Raw genomic sequence first — 20684 nt, forward strand, 5'->3', positions numbered from 1 at the left:
TTCCTATACTTAGCACAAGTTGTGGATTTAATGCTTATACTTTTATTTGGTTTAATCCCTGTACTTTCTAAATTTTAAAATCTCAATCCCCACCAAGCAATAAATGCTAAATTCATTAAGTAAAGTTCTGCTATTTCCAAAATCTAACGCGCTAAACATATTATCATATGTGTAATGTCACTTAGCTTATTATTTCCACATATTACTCATTAAAAATCTAGTTAATAGGTTACTGATTGTCATTTGCATTAAGACTGAAATTTTAAAATTTGAAATGTATAGATCTTAGAATGATCCAATTGGAGAAAATGGACTACACCTAAAACAGTACACATAGAGGTGTCCATAGGCCGGGTTGGGCCCAACAAAAATTTTAGGCTCGAACCCAACCTGGCCCGAAAAAGGGCCTAAAATTTTGTACAAGCCCGGTCTGACCCCTCCATATTAATTTTTTTATATAATTTTATTTAAAAAATATAATACATAAAAAATACTAAAAATATTAAAATAAATGTTTCCCACCAAACTAAATAAATTAAAAAACAATATATATACTTAAATAATACTAAGATAGGTGCAACCTAACAAGCAAATGCCTCAAAAATAGTAACAAAATTAAAAATAAAACAAGAGTTACATAATAGTGAAATGGTAGCAAAATAATGAAAAAAATAACAAGAAAATATCAACAAAACAATAAAAAAATAGCTACAAACTAAAGGTGCTTATGGGCCGGGCCAGGCCGGGTTCGGGCCGGGCCCAGAAAAAATTTTGGCCCCCGTCCTAGACCCGAGCCCAGCCCGGCCCGAAATATGGGCTTAAAATTTTGTCCAGGCTCTGCCCGAGAAAAAATTCCTAAGCCTGAGCCCGGCCCGGCCCATTTTTTAATAAACACGAAAAATTTATTTTAAAAATAAAAAAAAATATTTTAAAAATATTTTAAAATTAAAAAAATTTAAAAATATATGTTTATTATATTCGGGCCAGGCTCGGGATAAAAAAGTGGTGCCCGATGCTCGACCTATTTTCCAAAACGGGCCTCATTTTTTTGCCCAAAGCCATATTTCGGGAGGGCCTTCGGGTCGGGCCGAGCCTCCTGGCCCATGAGCACCTCTACTACAATCTAATAAAAAATAGTTTTTTTTTTTGCATATTCAGGATAGGCCAAGCCAAAAAAGCCTTACTTGAGGCTTGACCCGTTTTCTAAACGGGCATTATTTTTTTTTCCAAACCCATTTTTCAGGCTTATATTTTTACCCAAACCCTCCCACTTTTCGGGCAGGCCAATTGACCCGGCCCATGGACAAGTCTAAGTACACATAATACAAGACTAGTAACTGAATTTAATCAAACGAAATTAATTGCTACTGTTTAAGCCAAGAATAAAATTTCAAATTTTAAAAAGTAAATAAACTAAAATCTACCAATTCGAAAAGTACAAAGACTAAAGTTGATTAAATAAAAGTATATAAACTAAATCCATAACTTTTACAAACTACAAAACTAATAATCATTATGAATATCTTATTAAGTGGATGTCCATTATGATCAATATAAAGTTTTGGTGTATTTTAAATTCTAATAGTTATTAGAATTAAATCTCTACTTCTTTAATACTTTTTATGTCTATAAATAGAGACTCTGATGAAGCATTATAATAATCCCTTTGATCAATAAAGTACATTCTCTATTGCTTTCATATTTTATTTGTTCTTTATTCTCCCCATCTCTCTTTATTTTATAACACGTTATCAGCACGATGATTCTCTAATTTTTCAAAATCTTTCGAAGTTGTCCCACAAATCAAATTCCTTTTCCCTTAAACTTTCACCCTTACAACTTCATATTTAGGATGTTGAAAGATTTAATCTCAAAATGGATTATGGTTCTTATTCTTGATCTTTGATTTATAATTTTACGAGCATGGGTAAAGTAAAGATTTGTGCTCGTGATAATAGTCAATGTGATGATGATAATGTTAAAGATCTCCAGGTATATTTTACTATATTTTATTTATTATATCATGTTTATTATAATTGGAGACTAATCATGACAACATGAATAGATAGATTCTGATTTAAAACCTACGCCTGTTTGCGATGGTGTTTATGAAATAAAGAATCTATTAGGACGTTTATAAGTTCGTCCTAGTAAATCTATTGCATTCCCCGAAGTGAATGCAAATATAAAGAAAATTAAAGATATAATCATGGACCACTAAAAATGGGAACATAATAATAAATAAGAGAACAATGAGAGTTCTCAAAATAGCTTTTCAAAGGGTAAAGATAACTTATGTTATCAATGTGACATGAAAGATTATTGGCCACATATGTGGCATATGCCCAAATATTTTGTTTCTGTTAATATTCTTTGAGGAAGGATATGAGAATGTAGTAATGAATTTTATAATTATAGATAAAAATATTTATCTTATTTGGTACTAAAACAAACAAATCTTATTCCAATATTTGATAGTACAAAATTAGTTGAAAGCTCCAAAAGAGCTAATATATTAATATCTAAAAGCACAAAATTTGCTATTCCTCAAGTGAATATTGCATATAATTATTTAAAAATTATATTTATTGACTTAGTGTCATTATAGACTTCACATTGATTTAGACATTTCTAGAAGTAAATGTCACAATATTGCTTATATGTTCATACAAAATAAAAGAATGACGATAAAATTATTAATTGTCAAAATTTATATTTATATTATTACTAAAATTGAAAAACATGATTAAGTAAACTAAGTTTCTTGGTACAAATACATTCACTATTTTGTGTGACCAGTTAGACCATCTTGGATTATATATGATGCAAAAATTAATTGAGAATTCATATAAACATTTATCAAAGAACCGTAAGTCTCTTTAATTTAAAGAATTCTCATGTGTTGCTTATTCTCAATGTTAATTGATTATTACAAACTCACCGGTTAAAGTTGAGATTTAATGTTTTGCATTTCTTAAATGAATATGGGCTCATTCATTCACCATGTGGATGATTTTGACATTATATGATTTTGGTAGATGCATCTACAAAATAATCACATGCGTTATCAACTCGCAACCTGTTGTTTGCGAGATTGCTTGTTTAAATGATTAATTTCAGATTATGCAATTCATCTTACTTATGTTGGTAATAATTATTGTATGTCAATCGGGATAAAAGTTGAATATCCTGTAACTAATGTTCATACACAAAATGATTTAGCTGAATTGTATATCAAATGCCTCCAACTAATAGCTAAATCATTACTTATGAGAACAAAACTTTCTATTTCAGCATGAGATTTATTTATTTACATGTTGTACGCATCAAGGAAATATATTATAAATACTCCTCATTATAATTGATTTTTGGTCAAGAGCCAAATATTTCTCATCTTACAATTTTTGGATGTGCGATATATGTTCCAACTGCTCCACCACAACGTGCAAAGATGGGTCATCATAAGAGATTGATAATCTATATTTATATGAGTCTCCTTATAATATTTTTGAGCTATTAATTCGATATTTGGTTATGACATGAGTTGCCAGTTTTCCTAACATTAGGGGGAGAGAATAAAAAGTTGAATTAATAAAGTATGTCTAAAATCCTCATACAAAGCAATGTGAACCAGAAGTTCAACAGATAATTCATTTTACAAATCAACTGCCAGATTCATTAAATCTCACATACCAGCTAAAAATGCTTAAATACAAATTGATGTCCTAATAGGGCAAACTGTTAGTGCAAAAGAAAGTAATCCATGCCTGAAGTGTGGAAGACCGGTCGATTCCAAAGATAAAAATCCTCGTTAAAAAAAAAGAGAGAGCAAACAATTAAGATGGTCATATAGTGGAGGCGGGGTTCCTGAAGAGACCCATGACATAACTAATTATAAAACTCAAGAAGAGATTCAGGTACCTAAAAGTGAAAATAGAAATAATGAAAATAAAATATCTCAATAAGTTATGTCAATTCGAGAAAATGTGGAACCAAATAATAAAAGTGGTTGACAATGATTTTGCATGCAATATTATTATTGAAATAATGAAATAAAAGGAGAATCTTGAATAAATCTATTGAGAAATATAGATATAAAATAAATTGATCAAAATGGAAAGACGCAACTCAAGTACAATTAAATTTGTAGAGTTTTTAGACCAGTAGTCCAAATATCTAAAGGTATAAAGTCAGTGAGGGTGCAAATGAAGTAGTTTTGTAAAAGCGGAATAAAAATATGAAGTTTTTTGCTAAGTACTGGTATTAATTATGAAAAGATATAATATTCTTTTTTAGTGGATGCAATAATCTTTAGACATATTATTTTGACAATTCATAAAAGATTTAACTTGCATCTAATGGTTGTTGTTACAACATTTATAAATCACTATATTGTAAAGTTTATATTAAAATCCTTGAAGGATTTAGAATGCTAGAAGCATATTGAAATTCTCGAAATTATTTATTTATATAAATTGAAATAATTGAACATATGTAGTAAATTTGACTTGGCCAATAGTAGTTGAAAGAGGATTATAAAATGATCCAAAATACCTATTTGTATTTTTATAGAAGGATCATGATTAAAGTTTGTTATGTTTATTGTTGAAACTCTTGAAGAGATCAAAATATATTTCTCCAAAATTTTCCCTCACTCATGATTTTCAGAAGAATGGTGATATAAATGTTTAGCAATACATTCAAATAGTCATTTGAAAAACTAGTATTCAAGATTGAATACGTAGAATATGAGAAAGTATGTGATGTTTTCATGAGGAGGAGAAAATATGCGTTGCACTATTTTTCTCTTAACCGAGATTTTGTCCCATTGGGTTTTCCTGATAAGGTTTTTAACAATGCAACATATTATGCATATTATAGATTGTGTACTCTTTTTTCCTTTATTAGGTTTTTATCCCACAAGATTTTTCCTAATAAGGTTTTAACGATGCACATTATTTACCAATGAACATCCAATAGGGAGTGTTATGAATATCTTATTAAGTGGATGTCTATCGTGATCAAAATAAAATTTTGGTGTACTTTAAATTCTAATAGTTATTAGAATTAAATCTCTACTTTTTTTATACTTTTATGTCTATAAATAGAGACTACGATGAAGCATTGTAATCATCCCTTTGATCAATAAAGTAAATTCTCTATTGTTGTCATATTCTCTTTGTTCTTTATTCTCATCTCTTTATTTTATAACAATAACCAAATTTAACTTAGATTTTACTTTGTTGGACTAAAAAATTTTTGAAATTTAATTTTAAAAATTCTATAAAACAATAAAAATTATTTTACATAAAATAATCCAAACATTAAAAATATATCAACTTTTAAAAAAAAAAAAAACCAAAAGCTATAGCCTAAATGTGAAAGGATTGAAACCCGAAGCAATTCAAACCAAACCCAACCTAAATTTATGGTATTGAAATTACTCAAAACCTTTAAAATTGACCCAAACACCCAATTTACGAGTGCCGGCTGAAACCGAAGGATTGGTAAAAATGTCGCATCTAATCTAGTCTGTCAAAACAATCTCCCTTTCGTTTTTTTTCTTCCACAAATGCAAATGGAATGTTTCTGAAATCTCTCTAAAATCCTTTCTCTCTATCTCCAAGGGAACCCCAACGTATAGTTTTAGAGTATAGAAACTTGTTTGCAAGCTTGACAAAATGGCTACACTTCAAGTAACACACGCGAAGGATTTTATATCCCCAACTTCCTCTTCTTCTTCGCTATCTTCAAAGCTATGTTTTTCTTCGAAAAAGCCTTTGAAAAGAAGCTCTTTTAGTACGTATCACCGATTTGGAAGAATAAGCTGTTCTTTTGCTTCAATGGAAACTGCTAAGATAAAAGTGGTTGGTGTTGGTGGAGGTGGTAGCAATGCTGTTAATCGAATGATTGGTAGCGGTTTACAGGTTGGTTCTCAGCTTATCTCATTCTGGGTTTTCTTAAAATTTGAAAAAATTGTGAATTTCTGTGGGTTTTGTACTTTTAAAACAATGTTGGTTTTTGAAGCGGTTTTAACTTTAAACTCGAAGAATTGGAGAACTACTAGTGTCTTTTCCCTCAATTTTTGGACTTTGTAACCTGAATGTGTTTTTGAAGTGATTTTTATAATAGGTATTAGCTTGCAATTTCATTTAATGGGTTCTTATCGTTGCTTTGAAATCTTGGGAATGCTCTCTCAATTATGTTGTGTCCTTAAGCCAAATTCAACTTATCATTTGCATAAATTCAGAGCCATTTTGGCAATTAAAATTTGGCTCTCTTTGTCTTCTTTACTTTAGATTTTAGTGTAGACTAGGTAGATGGAGGTAAGGGAGAAAACGATTTATGTGACTTTGGTAGTAAATGAGTTATGGTAGCCGCATTGTTACACATTCGTGGAGGCTATTACTGAAGTTATTGCTGCTGTGTTTTGAAATTAGGGTGTAGATTTCTATGCCATAAACACAGATTCTCAAGCGCTATTACAGTCTTCTGCAGAGAACCCAATTCAGATTGGCGAGCTTTTGACCCGGGGACTAGGTAAGCCACTTTTACTTATCAAGAAAAAGAATTGTGACTTCATATATGGCTGTGTTGTCGACTTTACATTTGTTAATGATGTAAATCAATTGACTGAAATGTAGGCACTGGTGGGAATCCTCTTTTGGGAGAACAAGCTGCAGAGGAATCTGCAGATGCCATTGCAAATGCTCTTAAGGGCTCGGATCTTGTCTTTATAACAGCTGGTATGGGTGGAGGCACTGGTTCAGGTGCTGCTCCAGTTGTTGCCCAGATAGCAAAAGAGGCTGGTTATTTGACTGTTGGTGTGGTAACCTATCCCTTCAGCTTTGAAGGGCGTAAAAGAACCATGCAGGCATTTGCGTTCAACCCCTCCATTTTAACGCTCCATATAGTGGGAAATATTTTAGCTTGAGATTCCACTGTAGTACAGAAGCATAGGGTTATGCAATAAAACCACGACAAATAAGTAGATATGCCACTGAATTTTCAACTATTTTAATCGTCTTATATCTCTATATTTGCAGGCACTAGAGGCTATTGAAAAGCTGCAAAAGAATGTTGATACTCTCATAGTGATTCCCAATGACCGTCTGCTTGATATTGCTGATGAGCAGACACCTTTGCAGGATGCTTTTCTTCTTGCCGATGATGTTCTGCGTCAAGGAGTACAAGGAATTTCGGATATAATTACGGTATGTGGTTTTGTTACATGCCAAGCATATTTTTGTAGTGGACGTATTTTTGTCATATAACCATTCTAGTTAACCAAGATTTTGTTATGCAATAACTATTGAATATATGTTATGATGCGTGAACTGTTGTCATTTAGGCCATAACTGCTCAAACCATGTGAAACCGGTTTAATGATTGTTTGTCCTGTCTAGTATTTTGTGGTTTTGAGCTTTGTCACATTGAAAATTGTTTCTTTTTTCAGATACCTGGATTGGTGAATGTGGATTTTGCAGATGTTAAAGCAGTAATGAAAGATTCTGGAACAGCAATGCTTGGTGTAGGAGTTTCCTCTAGCAAAAACCGCGCCGTGGAAGCAGCAGAACAAGCAACTTTGGCTCCTCTAATAGGGTCATCAATTCAGTCGGCTACTGGGGTGGTATATAATATCACTGGAGGAAAAGACATAACCCTGCAGGAAGTTAATCGAGTTTCACAGGTAGTTTAGCATTAGGAGCCATTGGTTTCTTGTTTGCGTATTTAATTGCAAACTATCTTATTATCTTTATGGAAAATGAAAAACATTCAAGCTTATATTCTTCCAATTTTTGAGGCTTTATAGTTGGTAGATATCATCAGGAGAATTCTATGTTTTAATCTGTATAACATTCTGTATATTTGCAGGTCGTGACAAGCTTGGCAGATCCTTCTGCTAACATCATATTTGGTGCTGTTGTGGATGACCGCTACAACGGCGAGATCCATGTGACTATTATTGCTACAGGCTTCTCACAGTCATTTCAGAAGACATTATTGACAGACCCCAAAGCTGCAAAAGAGATTAACAAAGCTACAATGGGACAAGAAAGCAAGGGTATTCCCTTACCTCTCGAATCACCATCGCTTTCAACCGTCCCCTCAAGACCATCTCCAAGAAGGCTATTCTTCTAATTTCTTTGATTTCTTATTTTTTCCTACTTTTTTGTGTTGAAGATCTTGAAGCTTATAAGTATTACAGTCATTTTGTTTCATGATTGTGCGCCGAAATAGATGGTGTTTCCATGGTTGAATGGCAAATTAGCATGAAGACTTAAAAGCTTCTAGCTAAGAAGCTGTGTAACTGATTATTATCACTCAAATTCGAACAACATAAGATGTAATACATAGTTAAAGGGTGCTGATAAGACTTCAATTACTTGCAAATTTATAAAGTTGTTTTGAACATCTCAGTATTTGCACACGCACACAAAAAACAAAAAGATATGAAGAATAGAGGGTAAGGGCAAGTAAAAAAGTCTAAACATATGGAAGTAATAAATGAAAATTGAAAAGCAATTCCACACCCAACAAATTGTGTTTGCTGTTGGTGGTATTACAAATATTTAACAAGTAGGTATATGGCCACAACCAGAATCACGATTCCGACGACAGCCAAAAGCATGCACATACAGGAACAACTGCCCTTGGCGCGCTTGTTCAAAATTGCCAGGTTTTTCTGCACTCTCTGATTTACAAGAATACATGAACCATGAAAAACATATTTCTCAGAATCCATCATGATAGTACAACTTATTTTGGTAACAAACTAATGATGGCAAGTGTTAAACAGTTTAAAGTTTAACCATTTAGGATTTGATGCATTCCTTTGAACATGTAATATTTCAAATAATTCATCTTTGCACACACCACAAATTAATCAAATGGTCAAAGGCAATATCAAGGTAAAGGAAACTGCAACATTATCAGCAGTTCCCAAATGCTTTTATTTTGCATAATCTTGGTAAATACTGCTTAATGACTGCTATTTGCAAGAATGGTTGAATGGGTGAATATATTTCCAATATAACAGCAATCACTGGAAATGTTTCATACGAAAAAAAGGGAGGATATTTGCCTATATATTTAAAATGTTAATTAATAGCAAGTATTTACCCGGAGGCGAGAATCAGTAACATCCACATGTTCGTCCAGGTCATCCTGCACAGAGGGAGCACAAGCTAATGTCAAATTTACAGAGAATGAATTGATCTTCGCTGAGAATTTATTTTAAAGAAATTAGAGGCAAAAGATAGTAGAACAAGAAAATAAAAAACATACAATGAGTCTGGTGTGCAGATCAAGTTCTTCATTGACCGCCAATGCAATATGCTTTGTACTCATTACTGTCTCTTCCAACTTCTCAAGACCCTCATCTTGCTCTGCTTGAAAACACACCCTCATAAAACAGAGGAAACTTGAGCAAATTTACAAGCTAGCATCATTCCATTTGAAAATGAAACAAAAACAACTTGCCTTTCATTATTTGTCGCTGAAGACCAACAAGACCAGAATTATCCAAACCAACTGTTCTACTCATGGCATCTTGCTTAGTTTCTGGCCCCAGCAAGCTCTCTCTGTTGGCAAAGTTTGACATGTTGAATGCAGAAGCCATCTGATTTGCTTTAGATCTCAAATTTGCAACCATGTCTTTGCGGCGATTCATCTCCTTATCTGTTCTGTAACCAAAATATAAAGCATTAACACGTAATCTTAAGTCAGTTTATTGTCAGCATGAAACATATTCCAATTTGCAAGTGGACATATAAGTATCATATATTATAAATATACCGGTAGACATATGATCAAAATACCAATCCAACACCGGTTCACTCATATATGCACCTCTATTAAGAATTAAGATGACATACAAGGGTTTCCCAGTAGGTCTAGACAAAAGGGACTGCAATCCATCAAGTCTGGTCCCTAAAATCGTAATCTTCCTTCTTATGGCGGATGCATGACGCTGAGTTTCTGGTCCCGACGCAGGCAAGGAAATCCTTTCAGATATCATGCCATTGATATCATCAGCAATTCGCGCCGCTTCATTATATTCTTTTATCCACGTGTCTGAAGATGCCATTGACCTTAAACAAAAAAATCAAGTCAAGAGCTAATCTAAGTAACCCAAAAACCAGGACTTAATATCATGCAAAGAAAGCATAAAATTAACACACTTGAACACCATGAAAACAATGAAAGAAGAAGAGATAAAAACTAACTGATCCTACATTAAGCTTGCAAAGTTCACTGAGGTTAATTCTGAAGAGGGAAAAAAAAAAAAACCTTTCCTGTTATCTTCTCCATGTGTTGACTTCGTTTGAAGAATTACAACTGGATATGAACTTACAATGAAAAAAGAATGAATCAAGAAATTCCCAAAATCTAAGAAATAAAGATACCCAATTGTCCATCTTGTATTAGAAGCTTTATTTACAATCATCAACTAAATCCCCTATTCCTTTAACTGATGCTAAATAAAGCTGAATTATAAGAAAAACCCATTCTTCTTAAAAGCCCGTGATTAAACATCAGAATGAAAAAAAGAAAATAATAAGAGCTCAGCTCAACGTATAAATAAAGCTAAAAATGAAGCTTAATATAAAAAAAAAATCCATCAATAAATTCCCACCTTTCCCTTAATTAAACAAAAACCCGTATAAAAAAGCGCAAAATTCGACAAAAAAACGAAATTCAGATGTAACTTACGAGGAAAGGTAAAATTGAATGAGCTCTCGATCAAACCCAAAGAAAACGGAAACCTGGAAAGGATGAAGTTTTAAAGATCGGTTAGATAAAAGGTATTAGAAAAAACTGAAATTACCTGTTTTTTTTTTTAATCGAAATATGGATTTGTTTGAATTGCGGAATTGTGAATAAAAATACTGTTAGAGCCTAAGCGACGAGTGCAATACATTGGTTGAAACGCCACGTAGTTTTCTTATATTATATTATTAAAATTAATTTTTTATCCCACATTTATCTTATAATATTTTTTTCAATATAATTAAAGCTCAGTTAACATATTCAATATATAATGTAGTTTTATTTTATATAATTAATACAAAATAACATTATTCAAAACAACAATTAATTGGCATAATTAAATTTAATATTAATTATAAGTGATAATTATTATAATTAGAATTCTATTTAAGTAATAACTTTATTTTAGGGTATTTTACCAATAAAAGCCCTTTTTTTTTTCAAAATTTACCGAAATGGGCCAACTATTTAATTATTTACCGGAATGGTCCATTTTCTGCGAAATCGCGTCACGTCAATGCGATGTCGAGTCACGCCAGAAATCGCGTCCACATCAGCGACTTGTCGACGTGGATTTGAAATCGCGCCCTAGAGGACGCGATTTCTTGACGTGGCATGAACAGTTTATGTTTTTAGCTTGAAAAACTTTGAAAGGCCATAACTTTTGGCTCGGTTGTCCGATTGAGACGATTTTTTTATTTGAATAAATTTTGAGATCTACGCTACGATAAACCGCTTAGAGATGAATAGGGACTAATTTGTAAAGTATAATTTGTTAGTTACGAGTATAGGGACTAAAGTGTAATTATTTCAAAATTAGCATGAAATTTTTGTATTTAAGAATATTTGAATGTTATGGAAGGATGAAATTGAATTTGAATTGAAAACAAAGCTTAGATTTGAAAATATGACTATTTAGGTTTTAGGGACTAAATTGAATAAAATGGAAAATTTTAGGGAACTTCTCAAAAGTGGAATGAGTTGACTTATACCTATAACAGGATGATATAAGACAATTCTGTAAAAAAAGATCCGGTGTTTACTTCAAATAAATAAGGAAAATAATGATTTGAATGTTTCAAAATTCAATTTTAAACCGAAAAAAATCAAAATTTAGGGGCAAAAAGGATCTTTTTTGATGAAAACTACGGCAAACCGCCTTTGGCTATTTGTCAGCGCGTAGATCTCAAAAATTTATTCGAAATAAAAAAAATCGTCTCAATCGGACAACCGAGCGAAAAGTTATGGCCTTTCAAAGTTTTCCAAGCTTAAAAACATAAACTATTCATACCACGTCAGCAAATCGCGTCCTCGTAGGCGCGATTTGTGTCCATGTAAGCAAATTGTGCTGACGTGGACGCGATATCCTGACACGTACCCTGACATCGCGCTGACGTGGACGCGATTTCGCGGAAAATGGCCCATTCTGGTAAATAATAAAAAAATCGGCCCATTTTGGTAAATTTTGAAAAAAACGGTTTTTTTTGGTAAATTGCCCTTTATTTTACTTAAATAAAATTAGTACCACATATTTTGTATATCAATTTTTTAATTAATAATTAATAATTATTATAATTATAATTATCACAAATTTTTTCCTATATTTTATATTTAAAGTTCTGTACTTCTGTTCAACTAATAAACCTATTTTAAAATTAATACAATTTTTAACTAATATATTTAATTGTAATTTATAATTATTTTTAAATTTATAGTTTTCACATCTATTTTATTTTTATTTTAAATATAAATTTAATAATATAATAGAAAATAAGAAAATTCTCGTTAGTTGAAAATTTTAACTAGTTTTTTTTATCGGTGCATCTTATGTCATTTTGTACTTTTTTTTTTAATTTTCACTAGTTATAGATATAATACGTTAAAGAGATTTAAACATGATAATTGACAAATAAAGTAATAAGAAACTACATTATGACCATTTTACCAATAAAGGCCCATTTCTAATTTTATTTACGGAAATAGGCCAATTTCTTCATTATTTATCGGAAAGGGCCGAAAATGACAAAACGTGTCTACATAGGATCGTTTTTGGGTGAAATTTCAGCAAATCGCACCCTTGGGGGAGCGATTTTGCCATGTCAGCACAAAACGCGCCGACATGGATGCGTTTTGCCGACGTGGCAAAATCGCTCCCCTAGAGGCGCAATTTACTCCGTGTTTTTCTAGGGTTAGGGCTTTTTGCATGTTTAGTCCCTAGAGTTTTTTAGGGTTTTGGGTTAGAGTTTTTTTAAAATAATTTAGGTTTAAGGTTGTAGGGGTTAGTGTTTTGTTAAAATAATTTAGGTTTAGAGTTTAAGAATTTTAATAAATAAATCAAGGTTTAATATTTTTTAAAAATTAATTAAATTAGATTTTAAGGGTTTTAAATAAATTAATTAAATTAGGGTTTAGCGTTTTTAAGAAAATTAATTAAATTAGGGTTTAATTTTTAAAAGAAATAATTTTGTGTTTAGGTTTAGGTTTAGGTTTTAGGGAAAATTATATTGACAATAAGGATTTTGTTTTTTTTTTCTACAGTATTTTCAGGAAAATTAATTTTAAGAAGATGATTCTGAAAAGATAATGTCAAAAACGCTTCAAGCAGAATGCACTGTCAGCAAAATTACTGAAAAAAGCTCCTACGTGGACGCTAGTTTTTTATAGTAGTTTCTGAAAAAATAATTTTGAAAAGACGGTTCTAAATAAATAGTGTCAAAAATGCTTCAAGCAGGATGCACTGTCAGCAAAATTGATGAAAAGAGCTCCTACTTGGACGCTCTTTTTCTACAATAGTTCTTGAAAAAATAATTTTGAGAAGACGGTTCTGAACAAATAGTGTCAAAAATGCTTCAAGCAGGATTCACTGTCAGCGAAATTGATGAAAAAAGCTCCTACATGGACACTCTTTTTCTACAGTAGTTCATGTTTGGCTTTAGGCTATAAATGAGCCAAATTTCATTCTCAGGTTACATAAGTTACAGCAAGAAAAATCAGAGAGGTTAAGCAAAATAGAAATTGAAGATAAGTGAACGTATTAGTGATGTTATTTACTATGACGGTAAGGTCCGTGACACCGAGAACGGCGTTGTTTTTTATCAGAGAACACAACGCGACTGGTTTTTAACTAGAACATAGATTTGACAGAACTTCGTAAAAGAATTAGGCACAAAATCGTTAGAATGACGCCAATGAGGGTTTCTTCTATTAAGTATCGATTTTGTGCTTTGGTTGATCCCGTGACATATGACTCATTTGATATCAAAGGTGGTCGTAGCTTGGAGGCGATGGTACAGACTCATCTCGCTAGTGGATCACCTATCTAGAGTTATATGTACAATTTTCATTCCTAAATGAAGCATTTGCGACTTCAACATCTACTACTGTTCGAGAGGAATACACGACCCCTACTCGACACTCCGTTAGTGGGAGGCATAACACAGAAACGCCCATGTTTGGTGGCAGTATGGAATACACAACTCCTGCATGACACTTAGTTAGTGGATAGGACATGCACATCGGTGGGTCGATGTTCGATGCTAGAAATACGTATTGGGGAATGACATCAACTTCTAGTGGTTGACAATCCACATCTGATTGGAGACATTACGAAACGTCCACAAAAAGGGATGATGTACTCCATACGATGTTCACCGGCGAGGGGATCTCGTACGCTGCAGATGATGGTGGGTTGGATGATGAGTCTAATGTGGATCTACTTCGAGAGCCCGACCCCAATGGTCAAAAGTTACATTATTTTCTGAACCGGATCATGTTCCAACTGAACCTGAAAACGTTGAAAGGGGTTCAGATGAAAAAGGAGAAGATCCGCAATTCAGGGTGTACTCGCCTCCAGTCCACATGCATAATGTCGATCTACCGACAGATGATGCGTTGGAGTTTCCAGATCTACCACACAGAAGGCATGACCGTACAAGTTCGTCATTGGATTCAGGTGAATTGGAAATTGGTAAGGAGTTTTCCAGTAATGATAGTTTTCTTGGTGCATTGAAACAACGTAACATCAATCATGAGGTTAACTACAACGTGGTTAAATCTAAATCCGAGAAGTTCAAGGCCAAGTGTGCAATGTAAGACGATACATGTTAATAGAAAATAATGGCTTCGGTTAGGAAAAAGACAGGCTTGTGGGAGATAAAAAAGTATAAAAGTCCACATACCTGTGTTGCCGATACAGTATCAATAGGTGTTTAGGGTTTTTTTATAATACTATTATTACTTAATGTTGCATTATTTAACATACTTCATTGACAAGTGTTTCACAAGATCATCCCAAGATGAATTCAGATATGATAGCTAGCTTAATACTACTGATGGTGAAGGCAGATCCCAATGTTCGTAGCCAATTTAGGTACACGCCCTCTTATCGTAAGGCTTGAATAGCTAAGCAGATGGCATTGGAAAAGATGCATAGTAGGTGGGATGCTTCATATAATGAGGTGTGGCAGTGGTGTCAGGTGCTGGAGAGGTATGTCCCAGGTTGCATAACAGACCTTGAAACGGGCCCTGCGTACTACAACAACTGATTGCTCATTAGATGCCAAGTGTTCAAGTGTCTGTTCTGGAGCTTTAAGCAATGCCGGGACGCATTTATGTACTGCAAGTCATTGGTATAAATTGACAGTACCTTTATGTATGGTAGATATACCCATCAGCTATTGCTAGCTGTGACAGAGGATGATTTTGGAAGAATCTTTCCATTTGCGTTTGCAATAACACCAGGAGAGTCAGGTGATGACTTGGATTTCTTTCTTTCTAGGTTAAGGAGGCATGTATGCCCCCAACCTGATATCTGCGTTATATCAGATTGGGGCACTGGAATACTAACCACAATTGAGCTATAGGGAAGCCTATGGGATCGCACACACGATCGGTATTGTCTAAGGCACGTTGAGTCCAACTACTATGAGCAATATCGGTCTACCACTGAATGACGACAAGTGATCAACATGGGTATTTAATCTCTATTAATATAATTTCGTTTGTAATATTCAATTTATTTTGAATGGAATAGTGGTATGTGATTTTCTATCAACTTATATTGGCAGAGTACGATATCAATAAGAACCGTTTTCATGAGACGTTGGCAATTTTGCGTTCAGTTAACGAACAAGGCACAAACCACCTCTATAACATACCTTTCAAACAATGGACACAAGCATATGACGGCGGCCTACGGTATAGTCATATGACCTCAAACTTGGCTGAATGCATAAATTCTATTCTAAAAGGAACACGTCATTTGCCAATAACCTCAGTTGTGCGAGAGATATATTTTTGTTTGGAGGTACTATTTCCAAAGCGAGCAACGAGTTATAAAGGCCAAATGCAGGGAGGCCGTGTATGGTGCCGGAATGTATTGCAAGAAATTAACAAGGTGAAAGCGCAGACCAACACCATGCCGACAGTGTGTCACGATCGCAACAACCTACGGTTTCATGCGACGGAGTTTGACAGACCGAACCAAGGTATTACTGGCGGGCAATATCGTGTACACCTGAGAAATAGGACTTGCGACTATGTGATGTTTGACGCACTTCATTATCCATATGCTCATGCAATTGCAGCTTGTCAGAATCTTTATTTGGATCCCATGATATATGTTGACGAAGTGTAGAAAATAGAATACATGTACAATTTGTGGAGACACGTATTTCCACCAGTCCTAAATGAACGTAAGTGGTCATCTGTATCGCTTGCTTCGTTTAAGTTGTTACCGGATAGGAAATTACGTCGCAAACCAAAAGGTTAACCTTGCTCAAATAGAATACGTAATAATATGGATATCCGAAAAAGAACGACCTAACAGAATTTGTGCAGATGGTGTAGGAACACAGGTCATACAATTCAATCATGTCCAAACCGAAATAGTTGATAATTGCTGTAATGAAATTATGTTGCATTATTTCTATTGCATTATTCAAAAGAACTTCTATTTTATTAAAAATATAAGAATAATTTACTATTAAATTATTAAAAACAACTTTTATTTTATTAAATGAAACAATATAAAAATAGTTTGTACAAATATATTTAAAAAAATCAATGTATGTGTTGGTCGAAATCAATGCCACATAGGGGTGATCAACGGTTACGCGCTGGATTCCTCATTAGTTCAGCTTCCGGCGGGGGTTGTGGTTGTTCTAGATATGGGTGTTGGGAGGATGACCCACATTGATAGAATAAAGAATGCGGAGGTGTTTGAATCTCATAAGGTGATGGGGATTGATAATGAGATAAGCTCCCCGACGGTGCCACGTGCGATCCCTCCTGGGACAATGGCCTATATATTGTCGGTTGAGTCGGAGTCATTGGGAAAAGGGATGCACCGGGTCATGCATTCCAACCTGGCATAGGACTGAGAAAAGGAAACATATAAGGGTTAGGATACATATAAGGGCTAGGATACACACCTGGCATAATCTGAAGAGGCTGTGGAGTGGGTGTCGTCAGTTGAAGCGTTGGGTCCGGTGATAGTGTACCGTCATCCCTTCTTCTAGGATTTAAAAGGCCCCATCGTTCCCTTTCGAGACCGATTTACCGACGCCTCTGCTCTTTCGACAGCAAATATGGCTTGCCATGGATCCTAAACCATGGTATGTAATTTAAGGCACATGCTAACTCTAGAACGATAACTGGTTCGCGAGTAGGTATATGATCATACCGATTTTCCCAAAATTTGATATATTCTGAGAAGAATATTGGTCAATTCGTATTCGAGTACCGTAAGTCGATTTTGTGCTCATCATCGAGCACCTCAAGTGCCTTAGGAATTAGTTGTCAAAATCTAAATTGCCGCAACACTCTACCCGTCTGGTGCATTTCGACAGTAGCATAGTTGACTAATGGGACCTTAACATGCCAAATGTTCAGATTTTGAAAGAATTCATCCGGAATTACTGTCTGAATTATCGGATCCTCGTATGGTGTCCATTGAAACTATATGAACGTGGTAAAAATATTATTTATATACATAATACTAAATACTAAATATGAAACAACTATTTTATGTATATATATATATTATTTAATACTTGCGCTTCTGATCGTTGGTCTAATAGAAGCTGAATATCTTCAAGAGCGGTAGGTATTCCAACATAACTCGCCGAATGGTTCCACCTAATTAAACAAATTTTTAGCGTACAATTATATTTTAAATCTATGTAATAATTATAAAATCAAATATAAAATTTACCTCATTATGAGTGGGAATGTATATGGGTGGTTCACTTGAGGACGTAAAAATGGAAAGCGAAATCGAGCTCATGATTGTAGTAATGATAGGTAACCTCCGATTTTGGCTTTATTTGGTGGCGTCGCCCGCACATCTCTTAGTACAATGTTGCCAACATGGCAAACCCCCAACTAAATTCGCCAGCTACTTTAAAATCAATGAGTTTCAGCAGCCACCTCAGATGTACGAGGTTTCGTGACAAGTTTGCAATCAGATAACCTCCAATCATCTCAAGAATGTATGCTTGAACATATCGTATTCTTTCTACTTCAGTCGAATCATTCCCCGACTCCGAGAATGTGTCTCGTAACCAGTCCATCTCGATCCGACCTCCGTAAATATTATCCGGAATCACACTCAAAAGATCGTAGCATATAGCTCCCTAATCAGCAGATTGAACGGACCCGGTGAGTACGGACTCATCCACGACAATCCTAATTGTAACTGCACGTCCTCCAAAGTGATGGTACACTTTCCACATAGAAGATGGAATGTGTGCGTCTCGAGTCTTCACCTCTCTATTAACTCGTTGATGAGTGTCGAGTCCAACTTGCACCCCCGGCCTATAGTGGTCACGTGCGAAAAACCCACTTCCCTCAAGTAATTTTCTATCAATGGGGATGGAGGACCAGACATATTACAAATATAACATTGTAACACCCGATCTACAGACTGCTATAAAAAAATATAAAATTAAAATAATTAAAATTACATAAATGAAAAAAATATTAAATAATATTCAAAAATTAAAATTAACCCTTTACCATTTTCATTTGTTCTACGGAGATATGTTTATGAACGAGACGAATTAATTCCCCGGCTATTGCTAACACGATCAAATATTTTTGAAATTATGAAAAAAATAATACTAATTTAGAAAGAAAAATAAAGGAAATAATTAATTAAAGAGAGCTTTGAGAAATTTAGGGAGAAATTTGAGAGCTTTTTTGCTAAATTTGGAAGAAATATTGTGTGAAAAAAATAGGAGGGGGTTTTATAGTTTTTTAAATGGCCATTGGGCAAAAAAAACATGGAGCAAGTCGCGCCCCTGGGGGAGCGATTTTGCCACGTCAGCAAAACGCTTCCACGTCAATGCATTTTGTGCTGACATGCAAAATCTCTCCCCCAAGGACACGATTTGCTGAAATTTCACCCAAAAATGTTCCTACGTGGACGGGTTTTGTCATTTTCGGTCCTTTTCGGTAAATAATGAAGAAATTGGCCCATTTCTGTAAATAAAGTTGGAAATATGCTTTTATTGGTAAAATGGTCCTACATTATTAACAATTTGAAATATATATTTATGAAATATATTTAAACTTAATGTTATAAAAAAATTATAAACGAATAAGAATGTGATTTCAATTTATAATGTTTATTTTTAAATTAAAACTTATTAAAGTTAATAATTATTTTAAACATGTTTTATATGTGTTTATTTGTTTCCTTAACTAGGATGGAATTTTAAGTTTCGTAATAAAAGTTCTACCTTATGTAACATTATTAAAATACTTTATATTCTAAATATGAATAAAGGTATTTTAAATTTTATAAAATATATTATTTATTAAAAATTATATCTATCAATTTTGTAAAAAATAATGTTACAAGACTAATAAATATATAAAATTAAAGTTTAAAATCATAAACTGTTTAAATTTATTTTTTATAGAACATTAAGCATTGTTTAAAATTAGTCACTTTTAAAAATGATATATACATATATATATTATTAAATTATTAATATATTTTTATGAATATTTTATCATTAAGTGGATGTTCATTAAGACTAAGATAAATTTGATGTACTTTAGGACTCTAGTAGTTGTTAGAAGTAGGATTTTTATATCATGTATACTTCTTATATCTATAAATATTATTTATCATGTATACCATGGTTTTCACATTTTTACTATTTAGTCTCTACCTTAAATTAATATGTCATGTCATACTTCTTGGTCCAACTTCCTTGAGTATCCAGCAACCTTCGCTTTTATCACTCTTATACCTTATTTCACTAAGAATCCACTACATATTGTTTACGACCAAGGAAGTTCTTGGTAAGTTACACTCGCCCCCCTCCGATAGGTGACGGGTGGTTCCAATAGTATAACCCTCCACAGAAAGGGGTAGTCACATGGTTAATATTATAGGCCCTCCTCATCACACAGGACCTGTGAGAGACAATCACCTTAACCAGTACTAGTGAGAACGCATCTCATATAATTGCCATCGCACATTCCATCCACTTAATTATTTCCCAACTTTCATATTTGACTAGGTTGAGTACTAAAGGATCTTACCAAACCCTCCAACTATGCCTTTTAACCCTCATCGAGTTGAGTCACCCTTTCATTTTCGTTATTACAATGTCGGGGGTCATACTATGGACCGATGTGTCTAAATTAAAGATGCCATAGAGGATGTTATCCGAAAAGGCCATGTAACAGCCTGATTTTAGATCTAGTCGGAACAGTGGTTTCGAGACCACAAATTTGATGAAGAAAAATTTATTTCTTATTATATTTTTATGGTCTACAATTTCACGGAAAGATATCATGAAAATTTCATTCGAAAATTTCGACGTTTGAGCACTCAATTTAGTCAAAAGGACTAAATTGTAAAAAAGTGCAAAAGTTGAGTTCTAGAAGCTAGAGGT

The 20684-nt window shown here is 33.6% G+C and overlaps 2 protein-coding genes across 3 annotated transcripts; one reads left to right on the plus strand and one right to left on the minus strand.

The window, feature by feature from the left end:
* The first annotated feature begins 5451 nt into the window (after positions 1-5451).
* On the plus strand, positions 5452-8222 carry LOC105781291 (cell division protein FtsZ homolog 1, chloroplastic). 2 transcript variants are annotated; one of them, XM_052631513.1, is made up of 6 exons: positions 5452-5927; positions 6489-6540; positions 6645-6874; positions 7047-7214; positions 7457-7690; positions 7876-8222. In XM_052631513.1, exons 1-6 carry the CDS (start codon positions 5682-5684, stop codon positions 8140-8142), a joined length of 1197 nt encoding a protein of 398 aa, XP_052487473.1. In that variant the 5' UTR covers positions 5452-5681; the 3' UTR covers positions 8143-8222. The 2 variants fall into 2 exon arrangements, with proteins under 2 accessions (XP_052487473.1, XP_012461283.1); XM_012605829.2 differs by having other exon boundaries at positions 5454-5927; positions 6441-6540.
* Positions 8223-8355: 133 nt separating this feature from the next.
* LOC105781299 (syntaxin-51) lies at positions 8356-10884 on the minus strand. The gene is made up of 6 exons (XM_052631514.1): positions 10717-10884; positions 9879-10094; positions 9484-9686; positions 9289-9389; positions 9124-9168; positions 8356-8695 (listed from the first exon to the last, which is right to left on the minus strand). The coding sequence occupies exons 2-6, from the start codon at positions 10088-10090 to the stop codon at positions 8564-8566; spliced, it is 693 nt and encodes a 230-aa protein (XP_052487474.1). The 5' UTR covers positions 10091-10094; positions 10717-10884; the 3' UTR covers positions 8356-8563.
* Between the last annotated feature and the right edge of the window lie 9800 nt (positions 10885-20684).

The sequence above is a fragment of the Gossypium raimondii genome, chromosome 1 (assembly GCF_025698545.1).
Source record: "Gossypium raimondii isolate GPD5lz chromosome 1, ASM2569854v1, whole genome shotgun sequence".
Classification (NCBI taxonomy): domain Eukaryota; kingdom Viridiplantae; phylum Streptophyta; class Magnoliopsida; order Malvales; family Malvaceae; genus Gossypium; species Gossypium raimondii.

Excerpts from the sequence above, each read along its gene's own strand:
- LOC105781291 (XM_012605829.2), top strand. The coding sequence starts at position 5,682 with ATGGCTACACTTCAAGTAACACACGCGAAGGATTTTATATCCCCAACT. Across the intron at positions 5,928-6,440 it reads TGATTGGTAGCGGTTTACAG|GGTGTAGATTTCTATGCCAT; the intron begins GTTGGTTCTCAG and ends TTTTGAAATTAG. Across the intron at positions 6,541-6,644 it reads GCTTTTGACCCGGGGACTAG|GCACTGGTGGGAATCCTCTT; the intron begins GTAAGCCACTTT and ends ACTGAAATGTAG.
- LOC105781299 (XM_052631514.1), bottom strand. The coding sequence starts at position 10,090 with ATGGCATCTTCAGACACGTGGATAAAAGAATATAATGAAGCGGCGCGA. Across the intron at positions 9,687-9,878 it reads AGACCTACTGGGAAACCCTT|AACAGATAAGGAGATGAATC; the intron begins GTATGTCATCTT and ends TTTTGGTTACAG. Across the intron at positions 8,696-9,123 it reads TTACTGATTCTCGCCTCCGG|AGAGTGCAGAAAAACCTGGC; the intron begins GTAAATACTTGC and ends CTTGTAAATCAG.